Here is a 14,751-nt window from a genome sequence, read left to right on the forward strand (position 1 = left end):
GAAGCATCCATTAAAAAACACTGTTTTCTCTCATTCAACCATCCCTTTATTCATAGCAGTAACTTGCCCTTAATGTGCAGTCTTATCTGCAACAGTATCAAAAGCTTTCCTGAAATGCAAGCATACGATATCAAAATTATTTTTTTGCATTCAGTTACTTTGTTACTGCATCATAGTATCCAATCAGATTGGTTAGACAAGATTGTCTAGAAGGTCCTGCATTATTTTTTTTAACCAGTGACTGCATTATTTCCTGGAGCAGAAGTTAAGGTAGTGAGTCTGTAATTACTTGTGTCACCTTTTGATCCTTCTTTGTGAATTTGGGATACATTTGAACATCTCCAGTCCACAGGGGCGTCCTCTAAATCCAAAGATGTTTTCATAATTATGGTTAAAGGTGTGCTTACCTCCCTTGCTGCTTCCCTTAATAAAATCGGATAGATTCCATCCATCTTAAGTCCCTTTTTTATGTCCATCCTCAATAATATTTTTTTTGGCTGATGCTACATAAGCTTGCTTTCTTGCATCATATGCCTCTACTAATGCTAATTTTTCTTCCACTTTGGTATCGTAAAATCATTTAACTCAGGGCCGTGTGGTAGATTTTCTCAGTATGATGCAAGTCTTCGAAATGCCGCCCCTTAATGGTTCAAATTGTATTTTGATTTTGCTGCTTATGCCACCCCCTTACGGTGCCGCCTCTCTGTATCATGGCACGGCACGGCCCTGATTTAACTCCCTGTTAAGAGTGTGATAAACTTCTGGCATCTCCTTCCCTAAAATTGCCTATTTGGTTTGTCAGCAATCTGAGAAGGATCATCAACACCAAGTGGACCAATGTGATTCAGCCCCCTTCATTCTACTATTAATATAAGTAAAGAAGTCTTTGCTGCTTTTCTTTGCATTCTTTGTCAGAGATTTCTTATAATTTGCCTTAGCTTGCCTAATCTAGTTAGTTAGTCTAGTTAGTCTGTGTATTTCCTTGAATACAGACTAGTTTATATCTACCATAGGCTTTTGTATCACCTGATAATTTATATGCATTCCATGCATTTTTCTTCTCTGCCACAGGTCTCATCAGTTCGTCTGACATCCATTTAGATTTAAGCCTTGAACAATATTTCTGTTGATACAAAAAGCTTAGTAGTTCCTAAGATTAATTCCCCGAATGCATCCCATTTAGAATTTGATGTTGGTCCCACTGCATAGAATTAAAAAACTAAGACCATTAGTCACTCTTAAAAAAGCAAAAAAAAATTTCCCCTTACCCTTGACAACAGATGTCTAAGTTTGTTTGTTATTTGGTTTTTAGGAGCATTAGCAACTAAGGCCATATTGCTCCGGAGATATGCGGTGGTCATTCCCTGACCTTTCCGCATCCTCCGTATTTGGTGGTCACAGGCTCGAACCCCGGTCTAATCAAGAAGCGTGTGCTACGCACTGCTACTCCTGCCCACCTGGCTACGGAGGTGCCAGATGTCTAAGTAAATCCCATATCAGTACACCGTGGTCATTACTACCCAGTGAGTCTTTTACCTGAAGGTTTTTAATGCATGAAGAATTGCTGCCTATGATCAAATCAAGAATATTGTTTCTTGTTGCCTATGAAGAAATGTGCTGCTGTAGCAAATAGTCATCCAATAAATCCATAAGAATCTTTCTAGTGTGTGAGTGACCAACCCACAAGTTCCAGTCAATATCTGGAAAGTTAAATTATAAGACATTCTGATTTACCGGCTCACTATTTCTCTGTATGGTTGTTCATTGTACTCAACACAGTTATTCAGTCTACAGCACACTCTCCTAGTCTCAATTTTGTTTTCCCAGTGCTTATGTCACACCAAACCAATTGAACATTGCACTGGCTATCCATGTAACTAGATGCACTGCCTTAGATTTTATGTGCTTCTCAACTAAGAGCATAACACTCCTCCCCCTTCCCCCAGTCCTTTCTGTACTCTCCATATTGAAATTCTACTCGCATTGAACTCCATATTCAAATTATGCATGCACTATGTGCAGCTGTTCTCTACTCTTTTAAGAGTAACACAGCCCATGTATTTACTGTGTCATGTACGCAGCATGTGTACATGACACACAGCAGTGCTTGAAATCCCTGACATCTTGCTTTCCATGCTGCTGTATGTTTCAATAGAAGCAATGAGAGAACTACTTTCACCTCTGCCTGCAGTCTAGTTAGTCTGTGTATTTCCCCAAGCTATCAGTTTTCTGATCCACTGAACACTGCCTTAATAGCATCAGCAAACATCTTTGCACCCCTTCTATTTAGATGTATCCCATCCCTGTAAAAACAGTCTCTCCTGTTAACAAGCACAGACCAGGCTGAAAAAAATTCTATCCCATGAGCCTTGCACAGTTTTTCCCAGGGTTGAATTGATTGAAAAGGCTGTCATCATGTACTCCCTCCTATTGTGTCTGGAAAGAACTGCACTCTCTCAAATTTACTCCTAACTTGTGACTTTTTCTCAACATTTCCCTATACTTATTAAGTAAGTCCTCAGATCTACTGCTCTTAATATCATTGGTGCCAATGAGTACAACCTTTGTGCCCTTAATAAATGATATCTGCTCTACATTGATGTCAATGTGTACAACCTTTGTGCCCTTAATAGATGATATCTGCTCTACAGTGTCATCAACTTTTGCTGCGGGCAGACATACCCTGCTCCTATTTCACCTATCCTTTTAGCATAATACATTTCCCATTTCTGACAATACTTCCTGTGAGACCAGTTCATTCTGCCTTGGGGATTGCTGCTGTGTTGCCTGATGCACAGGTGTAAGTCTGCCACTGAGTTGAGTACCTGACTTAATGGACTCTCATTTTAATTCCTTTGAGGGCATCCACTATTTTTCAAGTGCTCTCACAAACATCAGAATGCTGAGTGCATGACCAACTTCCACACACTCACTTTACCAAGTTAGTCTCACGTGAGGGTCGCATGGCTTTACCTGTCACAAACTTGGATTTTCCATCAGACCAATCAAAGAATACATGCAATTACTGATACACTATATTAACAATGCATAAGCCTTAGTTGCTTTGATACTTAATCTTGCCGCTTTACTCTTTCATATAACTCAGAATCCTTCTTAAGCATTAAACTGGACAGCATATAACCTGTCATAGCCTCAAAAGAAGTCCACATGGAAGAAGGAACAGAAAAGGAAGGAGCAGCTGGAATTATGCTGTTAAGCTTACACATGGTTTTGACTGCTTTTAGGGGCTCATCATTACAAAGGCAAGTCTGATGAAAAATTGGATGCTAAAATATTTTGTCAGCTGCCACTGAATATAAGCTCCATCTGTGGTTTGGAGTGAGTGAAAGAAAGAGCTCACACAACTTGGGTGACATTGCAATCTGTACAGTAACTATATTTTATAAACTTAAGCAGAGCTCTAATAAGTAGATGATTGTTTGTGAGGATTTTTAGTGTACTTACTATTTTGTCCATATGGTAATAAATACGATCTTCATTGTGTTTATTATATCTATGTTGGGTGTGTGAGCTCACACAACTTGGGTGACATTGCAATCTGTACAGTAACTATATTTTATAAACTTAAGCAGAGCTCTAATAAGTAGATGATTGTTGAGGATTTTTAGTGTACTTACTATTTTGTCCATATGGTAATAAATATGATCTTTGTTGTGTTTATTGTATCTATGTTGGGTATGTGTGCGTGTGCATACATGCACATGCATGCAAGCACTGAAAAACCCAGAACAACTTGGGCGTCTACTCCCTCTGCCAGCGGTCAGCTAATTACAGTCCCAATTGAAATGGACTTTAATTCCTCTAGTTTCTGAAAGGATAAATGGCAAACTCACTTTAGTGCTATGAATGATAAGTAAACAAATGAAATGTTATTTCATATGTCAGTCCCATATATCATATTTAGAGAATATCACTTTCAGACTGCAACTAAATGTTGTTTACTTACCACTGCATCATGCACATAAGTAACATCAACAAATGGTATTCCAGCATAGAAGAAAAAGGGAGCATAGCAGCTCTTCAAGTCCCATCTTCTCATCCTTAAAGAAAAGAAAAAAAAACCTACTACAGCTACATTTTAATTCACATTTTTGCTATTATATAATAAAAATTGCAATATAAAGTATGGGCATGAGAATTTCTGTTGTAAATCAATGGCTTTTCTGAGATGCTGAATTTGCAGTCATATTTGCCTCTTGGTCTGTACTATTACTTAATATTAATATGGAATAATTTGTTGATGCAATAATATTTATTATTATTATATATAATAATAATAAATATTATTTTTTAAAAAAATTCTTATTATTATTAATTTGTTTTTATTCTTATTATTTTATTTTACATATTTTTTATTTTATTTATTTTTTTTTAGCCGGTGCAGCATAAGCCATAGGCTTCCTTGCCAATAAGCTTTTATCTAATGGCTCATGTGGCAGTGAAATATTTGTATCTAGGGTGCATGAAGTGGGAGAAGGATAATCACTGAATCTATTTAAGCTACCATCTGTCGTAGAAGTTGATAGCTTAAATAGATTCAAGGCAGAACTAGACAAACATTTGGAGCGAGTGGATGGGTGAAATGAGAAGGGGTTTTTTGACTGATGCTTATAAGCTTGCTTTCTTGCATCATGTGCCTTTGCTAATCACTTTCAAGGAAGAACTAGACAAATTCTTGGAAGGTATGGATGGGTGAAATGTGTAGGTTTTTTTTGGCTCATGCTATATAAGCTTGCTTTCTTGCATCATTTGTTATTTTCTTTTTTATAAAAGTCATTTGTGCAGACCTGTCCTCATTTATTTCTAGACCAATGAGATGCAGGTATTCTTCAAGAAGCATGCGTTTCTGTTACTTCTTCAGAAACTAACTAGATGGGATCAGGATCCTCTAAAGTGATGAATAATTTCAAATCAGCACAGAACAAGAAGCCTTGGTTGTTTACAATGACTGCACGATCCTACACCAACCATTATAAACTTTTATAAAATAAAATAAAATAAATTAGAGTTGTCCTGTATTAAGATAATAATAATAAAAGGAGCAAATTTGCAAGCTCTCGAGCCACTTGTGGTTCCAAAATCTGTGCCCAGTCAACAATAACAGCTTCATCAAGAGAAGATTCTCCTCCCAAAAATGCTCCGGCACAGCAGACCTCCCATAATCCACAGTCTTTATCAAGCCAATATGCTCTCCCATACGATCTTCAAAAACCAACGCTTTGTTTCGTCAACATAACATTCCCTGCAATCTGGGCATTTTATCTCATATAAATGACGAAGATGTTATCGTTGACTGGGCTCACAGATTTTGGGACCGCAAGTGGCTCGAGAGCTTGCAAATTTGCTCCTCTGAGAGTAACACCATTAATAGAGACAGTGGAGTCTGAATTCATCCCCTCTTTGAAGCTGTGGTTCTTGGACAGGATGAACGGTTCCGCCTGGCATGCTCCCGAGCCATTTCTGGTTCCAGTGCGCATATGGAGAACACTGCCCATGCTCCTGTAGAAACACTTGCTGTGAACCGTGAGCCTACTGATATTTAAGGATGTACCGAACATTAAGCTTCACTGTTGAAAAAGGAGGTGGACACCTCTGAAAGCATCAGTATTTTATCGCTTTTACTGGTTTTATCCAGTGTTTTATCTACATTGTTTTATTTTATTTTATTGTATTTTATTTTTACTATACAGACAGGTATCTTATTTTATCAGTTTTATCCAGTGTAATTGCACTATTCATTTTACTTATTTTATTATTATTATCTTAATACAAGACAACTCTATTTTATTTTATTTAATAAATAAAAGTTTATAACAGTTGGTGTAGGATCGGCAGTCATTGTGAACATGAACATTCCCAACCCCAGAGGCCTAATATGAAGCCTTGGCTGGCAGACAAAAAGTGTTCCAGTGCAGCTGCAAATAGTGTTGAGGAAAGGACACCTCTTGAAATGGCAAAACTTTTGGAATTGCTAATCTGCAACTAAGAGAGATGTCTGTGTCTGGTTTTATGCCAAGGTTTTCAAGAGGTTTCCAGTGATGCTGAAATAGAATTCCAGAATACGAAGGAGAAAAAGGATAGATATCCAATCATATCCAGTGTTGATATCAAGGAACACAACATCATATTACTTATAACTGAACAACATTTGTATTTGGAAAAAAATTCACAAAACAATGAAGAGTGTAAAAATTCAAACTTACACATGCACATGTATTAATATTTTGTCAAATAAATAATAATGCTTGAAACAAGAAACAATTTTATAGAAATTAAACATACAGTACCTAACTGCTGAACAGTAGACAGTTGCTGGCAAGGCATATTTGTTTACATTACAGAAAAACCAAAAATAATGAGTCAAGAAGAAGTTGTAGGGTTTTTAGATGCATCAACAAACTTACACCCTATTGCACTGTTATGTAGTATATCTGTACAAGTTGTTTTTGTTTTTTGGTCTAAGGCCATATTGCTCCGGGAATATGCGGTGGTCATTCCCTGACCTTTCCGCATCCTCCGTATTTGGTGGTGACGGGCTCGAACCCCGGTCTAATCAAGAAGCGTGTGCTACGCATTGCTGCTCCTTCCCACCTGGTTACAGAGGCGCCATCTGTACAAGTGTGTGTTCATAGGTTGATTTACATGTTGTGCTAGCTGAAAAACCTTATTATTTATTCTAGTTAGCTGATCTCAGGCAGAGATCAGCTAACTACAATCTCAATTGAGGAAGCCATTGGAAATTCCTCCAGTCTACAGCAGAACTCAAACCCAAATGTCTCCAAAAAAGTGAAAAGTGGCAAAACCACTACACTGTCACAGAGAGGCAAAGCAGGCAAAGCAGAAGGGAAAAACAGTGGTGCATCTATCAGCAAGTTTCATATAATTATTCTGCATAAACAATAACTTCTGATTACTTTAAAAACTACTCAACTAAGGGTGTTTGCACATTTAGGAAGGTAAAGAGAGGAATAGCCACTAATATTGAACCACCAGAAACCACTGTAAAATTAAAATATGAAAGACTGCTGTTATACAGCCTGGTTTGAAAATTAATAGTCTATCATCAGATAGTCTTGACTAGTGTATCTCTGACAACATAATGAACAATGAATGAATTGAATCATTCAAATAACAAGTATTCTGAATAACCCAACCAATGCTCAGCAAACAATTTTTAAAAATTCTTACTTGGGATGAATCTTCTGCATGGCACTTTTCACATAATTCTCATAGAGACCCTCTTCCTTTCCATTAGGAAGTGGTACATCTTTTAAATGAAAATCATCATAATCATCAAAAGAGAAACTCCCATTGTCACTTTCTGGTAGGATAAGTGTGGAAACATTTCTTTCATGTGGAAAAGTAAAAATCCAGGCATCATACACTGTTTTAAGTCCTCTTGTTCGTTCCTCTTCATTTGGATTAGGAACCTGTAACACAGTAATCAAATGAACTAAACTAAAGCTCAATTCAAAAACAAAAAAATTAAAAAGAAAGTAATAAAGTGATAGTTATTATATTATAATGGAAAACATTAACTACAAATATTCATTTAAATTTTAATATCAGAGGCATGAAGTTTCTCAACTGTCATAAGTTATTATTATATACGTTCACTAGTGAAAAATATGTTAAAATTCTCCCTCATGTTATGTAGGAAAAAAATGACCGAACAAGTTTCTCTGTTATAGTCTATAATTTTTTCTTTAAAATATAAATATACAGTGTCATCATTTAGAACTATAGAAAGTTCACTGTCATCATTCCCACTGAAATATGCTACATCCAGTGAGTGTTTCTTGTTAAATCATTATTCCTGTCCAGAATTACTCCCCTTTCATCTAATGCTAGCTTGATGCCTGATGTGCCAGTTATCCATCTTCCTTTCAATTTTGCCTCTGCTCTATGGGTCTATTATCATTCATTTCTGCTCAGGGGTAGGTAAATGGTAAATAGCATATTTCCCATATGCAATGAGCCATAAGCAATTTTTCACAGCAATACTGCTCCAGTTAAAAAAAAGATGGAGATTGAAAAAGTACCAGTTTAGCTATTTTCCTTTTTACCATCCTTTTTCACATGCTATACCATCCTAATTTTGCTTCTCTTACCTTCGGAAATTTGTACTCCAGATTTTTTTTCTAATTCTTAATTTGTAATATCTTTCCCTCATCTGTTTGTTCCATTTGTTTTTCTTAAACTCTAATTTCTGAAGAAATGAGAGTTAAAATATTCTTAAAAACTGTGATATAAACAACTGATATCTTTTGACTGATTTTTCTTTTGACCCAAATTGATCTTAGTTCATTAACTGGCTTCCTGCTTTACTTATCTTAATGTTTATTTCCACGTCTAATACGAAAAAACATCCTTTATTGCATATTTCTATCTTTACATAGACTGTGCAGAAGAAAACAGCAATAATACCCATCACAGTAAAAATAATTGTGGCTAGGGGTTAACACAAATAATTAAATACCATGTAACAAACATATGTAAAGGTGAGTGACAATAAGATAATACTTAATCACTGCATTTCTATTTACACAAACTATTTACATATTATATTACACAATTACAAACAGTATTATATACACACCATGTAATATTCATTGAAGTGCTGTAGTTTCTTCACCAGTGAGATGGCAAGTTATCGTCAACAAAAGGGCATCAGTCAGTGGTGTTGAAAGGTTAGAGTTCATGGATGAGCTTAATGATTAAGTTCATCAAGGATCCTTCTTCAATATACTGGCTCTTTGGAAAATCTTACAAAATCAAAGTACAGTTGATGGACCAGGCTAAGCTTGTTTGTGATGTGCAATCAGTGGTTATTGACAAAGGGAAGGGAATCCTACAGTGGCAGAAGTCCCACACCTGGGGAATGCCAGTCATACCAGCAAGAAGTTTTATAGTAGCTGTTAGCCTGGTGTCTCTTATTCTTGTTGGCAATATGGAAATGCTGATTGCATTCACGAGATTTCTATGACTAGCTCAGAACCGAGGTTGCTTAAATGCAGTCCATTTCAAGAGCCAGAATTCCTGTGCAAATAGGTCCTTCAGAGTAGTGGGAGATAGCAGTCCCCACAGCTCCACCCATAAAGAATGGAGGAGTATGTTATTTGGTTTTTAGGAGCATTAGCAACTAAGGCCATATAGCTCCGGGATATGCGGTGGTCATTCCCTGACCTTTCCGCATCCTCCGTATTTGGTGGTGACGGGCTCGAACCCCGGTCTAATCAAGAAGCGTGTGCTACGCACTGCTGCTCCTTCCCACCTGGCTACGGAGGCGCCAATGGAGGAGTAAATGATGGTGTTGATGCAGGGCTTTGTTATGCAAAGGGCATTAACATGTAACAGATGATGCTTTGCATTCCATTCAGTTTCTGCATTCTTACTGGGTTGAGATCAAGGTGATTACTGAATGCAAGTTTCAGTCAAAAACAACTCCTAATCAGTGTGGTCTATAATTTTATGTGGTATCCCCATCTTCCTAGCTAATCTTGGATTAGCTAGGAAGATCGGGATACCATCCAGAGATGGACAGATTAAAGTTTGGTATCTTCTCAGAGAGCAGGCTACTGCATTGAATTTATCTTCCTTCTGCAAGTGGCAATGTATTCTGACTGCTGGCTAAGATTGTGGTTAATTAGCTAGGTTGGGTTATAATTTGGGGCTCATCATGTGTTTGAATGGTTGTCAAAAGTTTAATATCATCTTCCATAATCTTGAAAAACTGGTCATAACAGTGCCTGAGTTTTTAACGAATTTCTTGTTCCAATTTTTGGGTTACTCAGTCTACACTCTAAATTTTCATAGTCTAAAACTTTCATAACTTTTGTTTCTTGTATAACTAATTTTCATGTCAAACTCTCTACAACCCTTTATTTTAATTTATTCAGGTTTTTGAAGCACTTTAAAGCTAATAATTAACAGCATGATATCATCTGCATAATGATCCAATTCAATTTAATTTAATAACCCAATATTACCATCATACAACCATGACCCAATTTTTTCATTTTGCATACTAAATTCTGTCAGTAAATTATATTCTTTTAATAAATGGTCCATAAGAACTATAAAAAAGAATACTGTAGATAAGGTGCAGTTCTGCCTTACCAAGTTTAACTGCAAACCTTTTCCAATGCTTCATTTAATCCACATTACAGATTTACTCTTTTTAGACAGACTTTTATTACCTTTAAAAGATCACCCTTGATCATAAATTTGAAGGAACAAATTATCTGCATACTTTGTTGTATGTTCTTTCAAGGTCAAAAATAAATTTTATCCTGAAATGGTTTTTCTATAATTTAGAGCAATTTGTTCTGCCTGAAACCTGTTCCCTCTTCTCTAAGATGCTTATACAAGTTTTACCTAGAAACCAAGAAGTGAAACTCTTCAGCAACCATCATGTTTTGTTTTATTTCTCTTTTTATATGTTAGTACAGTTAATGCATCGCGTCTGGAATCTGCCGTTCTGAAAGTAACCCTTTGGATAATGTAATATAACCACCATAACTTAATATTCCCTCCAGCTTTCATTTCAGGAAATCAGATCTAATTTCTACATCTTACTGCCTATCCATACATAATATTTTCTATGAACCTTTCTATTTCAATAATACATACGGTATCTAAGCTTTCCTCTTTTCAATCATTTCCTCTTCTTCAGTGATGCTGTTGGCTGTTTCATTTAGCAATTCATCAACTTATTTATTCCATACTTCTAAAATATTCTTCTATTCTCTTCTGTTTTACTTCACCCCTATCATTTTTGATTACCTTAGTTATCAATGTTATGGATAAAAGTGAATATCAAAACATCCTCCATCTTCCTAATTTTCCTGTTTTTCCCAAAATATTCCCAGAATTCTTCTTCTTTAGCTGCTTTTGCATATACTTGGCTCCTTTTCAGTTTTTTTTTTTATATTAAAGTAAGTTTATTTTGTTAGTTTTATATGTCAAAAATTTCTTATAATATATTTTAATCAAATATAGAAGTGGAGTATTATTTCAATGCAAGATATTGAAATATTTTTGAGAGGAAATGCTCATGCTGCACTCATTTTTCTCACTTTACTGCTGGGGAAGAATGTTGCTCCTCCTGTGACAGAGCTTGGGTTTATGGCTCTTTAGAAACAACTGTGTTATCTACAAGTCAATCTAAAGTAATATTCTTTTTAATTGGATGACATCATCCAGTAAATAATCTACTGTTCATTAAAAATTCAAATGATACCACGGAGACCAGTTTCAAAACGATCTGGTTCCATCATTAGACAAAGGTAGCCTCAATTAGCAACCTTGTGCTGAGTGGTGTTCAGAAGAAAAACTTCCTATTACAAATGTAACTTCTGTTACGTAAAAATAAAGACAGAAAAGACAGATAATAAAAAATGAATACAGTACAAGCATTTTCTCTCAAAACTATTCAATAACTGCTGAAATAGTACCCTGTTTCTATATTTGATTAATGCTGTAGGTTTATGCTGCCCATCAATAAGGAGTTTTTACTTTCGTGTAACTAAAATTACATTTGCAATCAGTTTTTATTCTGAACAGCTTCTCATTTCGATTTGCTATGTTTATTCACCACTCAGCACAAGGTCATTAATTGAAGCTATCTGTTCTTTGATGGGTTTATGGATAATGGAACAAAATAGGTTTCCAAAACTGGTCATAACAGTGCCTTTGAGTTTTTAATGAATAAATTTGCCTACTGGGTGATGTTATTCAATTAAAAACAATATCAATTTCACCTTTTCTTTTGAAACTTTGAATGGCCCAATATGCATGCACAAATTTCATCACCAACTTTCCATCTTAAATTTTGAAAAAAAGTTCAGGGATTGAACTAATATTTGGAAAATGAGAAAATGCTAGCTGTTTGAATGGATCTCCATTAAAGTGGTCTTCTAAGCTGATTCCAATGCATCCACATCTTCTGGAACAATCCTGATAGGCTTCTTTTAGAACTGCTAATAGTTACTGTGTTGTGTTCTGAATAATGTCCTTAGTTGTTGCAAATCTTGTGACCTTTCTTAAAGTTTAGAAAACAAAAAAAAAAAAAAAAAAAAAATCACAGAAAGCAAACCTGCTGAGCAAATTCATAATAAACAAAGCATTGCAAGTCAAAAAATACAATATGCACGAGCTTTTAATTTGATTTATATTGTCTTGCTTTTTTTTTGGGCCTTAGAGAAGATGGTCTTTCACTGAGAGGACTGGGCCTTTGTTTCTAGTTGTAGCCATACACCCACCAATAATGATGGAGAAAACAAAGTGTGGATCAGTAGCAGCAGCATGTTGACAAACATCCTTACATTCAGAATTTGCTGCTCTCTGTGAGCAGTGAGGATGAGAGGCACAAACATGGCTGAAACTTGTTGCATTCCTAAATCTTATGTTAAAATTGATTGACATGTACCATAAGAAATACCAATCTCACCAGGAATACATGTCCTGGGTTCCCTGACAAGTACAGTGGAGACCTTGTTGACCTGGAAATATCTCAGACAGTACAAGTCTTAATTGCTTTGTTCTATCATACAATATATAACATATACAGTAGACTCTCGATTTTCCGGGATGGATGGTAAAAACCAAATCGTGGATAATCGATTTCCCAGTTAATCCAAAAATAAAGAAGTCCCCAACATACGTAAGAGATACGTTCCAGGACTTCTTACTTCATCCAGTTTTACGTAACTCGGAAGTGACTAGTAACATATAACTACTATATTATTATTGACAAATCTGAATTCAGTGCAATACTCTTTAATGTTTGACCATTTTCATACATTCTTATTAGTTTAATTTTCTGATCGAAATCGATCGCTTTCCTTTTCTTGGTAGATTTACTAGTACCGCTGTCACTTATTCTCTTAGTTGGCATCATGATAAGGGTCAAAATTAAATTTTCTAAAAAGAACTTCACAGGGTTAAGGCAAAAACTCACTATCACCACCCCATGCGAGCTCACATTTTACTAAAGCACATTTCTGGAAGTCAACGAAAAACAATAAAAACAATTTGCACTTTCCGTTTTATTGGGCTTTTCTGTTAGCGCAATCTATTATAAATGGGTAGTAAACTTGATCTTATTGCATTTACGATGATACCAATAGATGGAATTCTGTGTGTTTTTACATTATTATGGTGAAATGTGTGACCCCTTCACTGAAATCTTCAGTGAAGGGGTCAGTGAAAATCTTCTCTTCTTTCCTATTATTTTGCTTGTTACTCCAATCTCACTTGTGCGTGCCGTGATCATCTTTATTGATTGCTTATTATTTTTTTTTTTGTTGTTTTAAATTTTACACTCCTAAAAATAATAATAAAAAATAAAATAAAAAAAAATTGAGTGAAAACAAATTTACATAAATCCGTAGTTGCGTGTAAGTTTGTGGACTTACTGTATCGAAAAATGTTCAGCAACCTACATGAAAAATATGGCGATAGATAAAAAATTTACCACATACTACTCGTGTGTCCAATACGATGCTTCCCTTTATTTTATGCGACGTCGATTTTAAATCGAATAGCTTCCCTTTATTTTTTACAATGTCGCATATGGTTTGGTCATCAACATTATAATGGTTCATTAGAGATTTAACGGATGCACCGTTTTCAAACTTTTGAATAATTTCGAGTCTTTGTTTAACTAAAAGCGTAACTGTTTTGCATTTACCCATAATTTTCGCGATTTCTAAACAAAATAAAAAAAAAAAAAAAAAAAAAAAATACTATAAAAAAAATTCCGACATTCCTGACATAAATAACGAAACAAAATTTGTCTTTTTGCGGTGCGACGGAACACAACAATCGACGCGACGCACTAAAACAAACTAAATATTTGTTCTCTCTCTCTCTTTTTTTTTTTATTTTTTTATTTTTGAGCGGCAGGTGTGAAGACAGCAGGGGTTGCAAGATAATAGGCACATTAATCTCCCAACGATGACTTATAACGCCGCTTCTTGTCGCTTATTTACTTCTTGCAAAATATGTGCTTATACCTATTCTAGTTATTACTTGAATTTTATGATTTCTGGTCGATTATTTTTTTTTTTTAATTTGGAGTCTAAGTGTCCCGGTTAATCTGTTCCCGATAAGTCTGCTGTACAACATATGCAACATATAATTTATCCAATTTGGTTAGCCCAGTACGATATTGGCAGCCCATCCTCATTCATTCACTAGCCATACAATGGTCTCCTACTATTAGCTGCAGCCTTAGTTACCCATGAGAAAGAGAGTGGTGAACATTGGGTCAGGACTCTGGCCAGTTCCTCACAAGCCTGACCCATATCTGTGTGTTTAGTGGGGGGGATGGGTGCCTGAGTAGATAGCCTCAGACCCTTCAGAAGGTTCATAAACAAAAATTATCATCAATCCTTCAGAAGCAGGAAATAACAGATTATTATTATTAGCCATATGGTGCAAGGAAGCCTGAGGCTTATGCTGCACCTGACAAAAAAAATTTTCTGAGTTACCCCTGAGAGAGAGAGAGAGAGAGAGAGAGAGAGAGAGAGAGAGAGAGAGAGAGAGAGAGAGAGAGAGAGAGAGAGAGAAGTAGAAGAAAATCACCAAGAAAGAGAAGAATGATGATATACAGCTCAGGACCCTGCGTGTGTCAAGCCCATACTCACCAGATGAAACCACCTTTCATGTAAAAAATACTTTCTCTGAGTCCCCATTTAAAGAGAGAATTTCAAAATTTATGCTGCC

At 35.8% G+C, this 14,751-nt stretch overlaps 1 protein-coding gene across 1 annotated transcript in view; it reads right to left on the bottom strand.

Moving 5' to 3' along the window:
• Nucleotides 1–14,751, bottom strand: part of LOC150076946 (N-acetylated-alpha-linked acidic dipeptidase 2-like) — a 120,966-nt gene that overhangs the window by 26,784 nt on the left and 79,431 nt on the right. The window contains exons 11-12 of the mRNA XM_090386268.1: nt 7,210–7,451; nt 3,968–4,061 (exon numbers count right to left, since the gene is read on the bottom strand). Coding sequence (XP_090242394.1) covers nt 3,968–4,061; nt 7,210–7,451 — 336 coding nt within the window. The remainder of the gene's footprint in view (nt 1–3,967; nt 4,062–7,209; nt 7,452–14,751) is intronic.

Source organism: Mastigoproctus giganteus, chromosome 12, assembly GCF_048544385.1.
Source record: "Mastigoproctus giganteus isolate SK-2022 chromosome 12, ASM4854438v1, whole genome shotgun sequence".
NCBI classification, from domain to species: domain Eukaryota; kingdom Metazoa; phylum Arthropoda; class Arachnida; order Uropygi; family Thelyphonidae; genus Mastigoproctus; species Mastigoproctus giganteus.